The sequence below is a fragment of the Corvus brachyrhynchos genome, unplaced genomic scaffold (assembly GCF_000691975.1).
Source record: "Corvus brachyrhynchos isolate BGI_N302 unplaced genomic scaffold, ASM69197v1 scaffold91, whole genome shotgun sequence".
NCBI classification, from domain to species: domain Eukaryota; kingdom Metazoa; phylum Chordata; class Aves; order Passeriformes; family Corvidae; genus Corvus; species Corvus brachyrhynchos.
In genome coordinates, this window is record NW_008236442.1 from 3250656 (window position 1) to 3252206 (window position 1551).

At 39.1% G+C, this 1551-nt stretch overlaps 1 protein-coding gene across 2 annotated transcripts in view; it reads right to left on the reverse strand.

Annotated features, from left to right (window-relative positions):
* The window catches only part of LMOD3 (leiomodin 3), a 7880-nt gene that overhangs the window by 4900 nt on the left and 1429 nt on the right, over positions 1 to 1551 (reverse strand). Inside the window, exon 1 of one of the 2 annotated variants that reach the window (XM_017747214.1) lies at positions 1217 to 1413. The exons of the other annotated variant lie outside the window; for it this stretch is intronic. Coding sequence (XP_017602703.1) covers positions 1217 to 1396 — 180 coding nt within the window. The 5' untranslated portion in view covers positions 1397 to 1413. Of the gene's footprint in view, positions 1 to 1216; positions 1414 to 1551 lie in introns of those variants that run through there. 2 annotated transcript variants of the gene reach the window in all.

Below are 1551 nucleotides of genomic sequence, written 5' to 3' on the forward strand. Positions count from 1 at the left end.
GTGGCACCTCTAAAGTCAGACAAAATGGTCCCAGTCACTTCTGCTGCCCTTTGCTGTGGCGGTTAATGGGTTTGGTATGGGGATTGCTCGACCAGCTGTGAATGCAGCAGCCAGCTCCACACCCAGATTTCAGATTTAACCTCAGAATTGTTTAAAGAATTGTTTCTTTGAGCCTAAAAGTGTTGCAAAAGGAGAAAAGCCCCACAGATTTCCCCTGGTCTCCAAAGGCAGCCCATGAAACCTGCCCTGGAAAGTCTGTGATGTACCACATTGGTGTGCACTAGCAAACCACTGGTATTTAAAACAAAAATAAAATAAATCAGTTACCTCGAGTTCACTTAGGTTCAAGTATGGATGTGTTTCATCTGGCCAAGTTTCAATTCTATTAACCTATTTTTAAGTGTAGCGCTCATCCTGAAAGATGTCTAAGTATGACCTTAACTTTATTTCAAAGTCATGGGGATAGTCAAAAAAATTTAAGCACTGTATTGAGTAGGGTTGAACTAGTTCACAGAGTCTGCATGCTTGGTTGTTAGTGAATGTTTTGATGCCATGATGATTTTTGTCTTTTCTTTTATACCCCTTTTACACTTTTTTACAACTTCTGTATTCTTAGTGCTTTTTCCCTACTACCAGATCTATTGTGTGTGTGTGCACTGAGGTGTGCATTTTATCATTAAAATAAATACAAAGGTAAAATCTCTTTTTCCCCTTCTAACCATGTTTGACTCTTGATTTTAAGACCAGGAAAAGGCATCAGTTTCCCCCTGTTAAAATACAGTGGTTTGGGATTTTTCTCCAGTATGTCATTAAATTCTGTCAATTAATTTAATTTAATATGTATGATTAATATAGTCTTCAATGGAAAAGCAACATGGTGTTCTTCCATATGCAAAGTCAAACAAATTAGAGTTACATCCTCCAAAACTGATCTTGTCACAATTTCTCAGTGATTTGCTTTACTCAAATCAGAATTAGGATTTTCTTCTATTAAAAAGCTTAAGTAAATATTTGGGAAAAGCAATTAAAAAATTACTAACCCCGAGATCAGTCCAAGCTGGATTCTATCACTGATGAGGCTTTTAGGATTAATCTAAATTTTTTTGTACTCTACCTTACGTAAGGGACAGAAGCAGAGGAAGGTTAAGGTATTAAAGCTGTACACCAGATCCCACTGCTGATGCATAATAAATATTTGTGATTTTTTGCTTGTTACCTCAGAGGGCAAGAGGGTGACGGGAACTCTCTCATCCTCCAGCATGCGTCTGGATGCCTTCTGCCAGTACAGGTAGTCAACCAGGGACCTGTGGTCGAAGTTCCCTGTGGGGGGTTTCTCCGTCTGATCCCTCTGTATCATCCCAATTGGAACTTCAGGGTCTGGGGCCATGACTTCCATCTCACTCTGCAGCTCCTTTAGCTTCAAAGTCATGGGGATAGTCAAAAAAATTTAAGCACTGTATTGAGTAGGGTTGAACTAGTTCACAGAGTCTGCATGCTTGGTTGTTAGTGAATGTTTTGATGCCCTGATGATTTTTGTCTTTTCTTTTATAC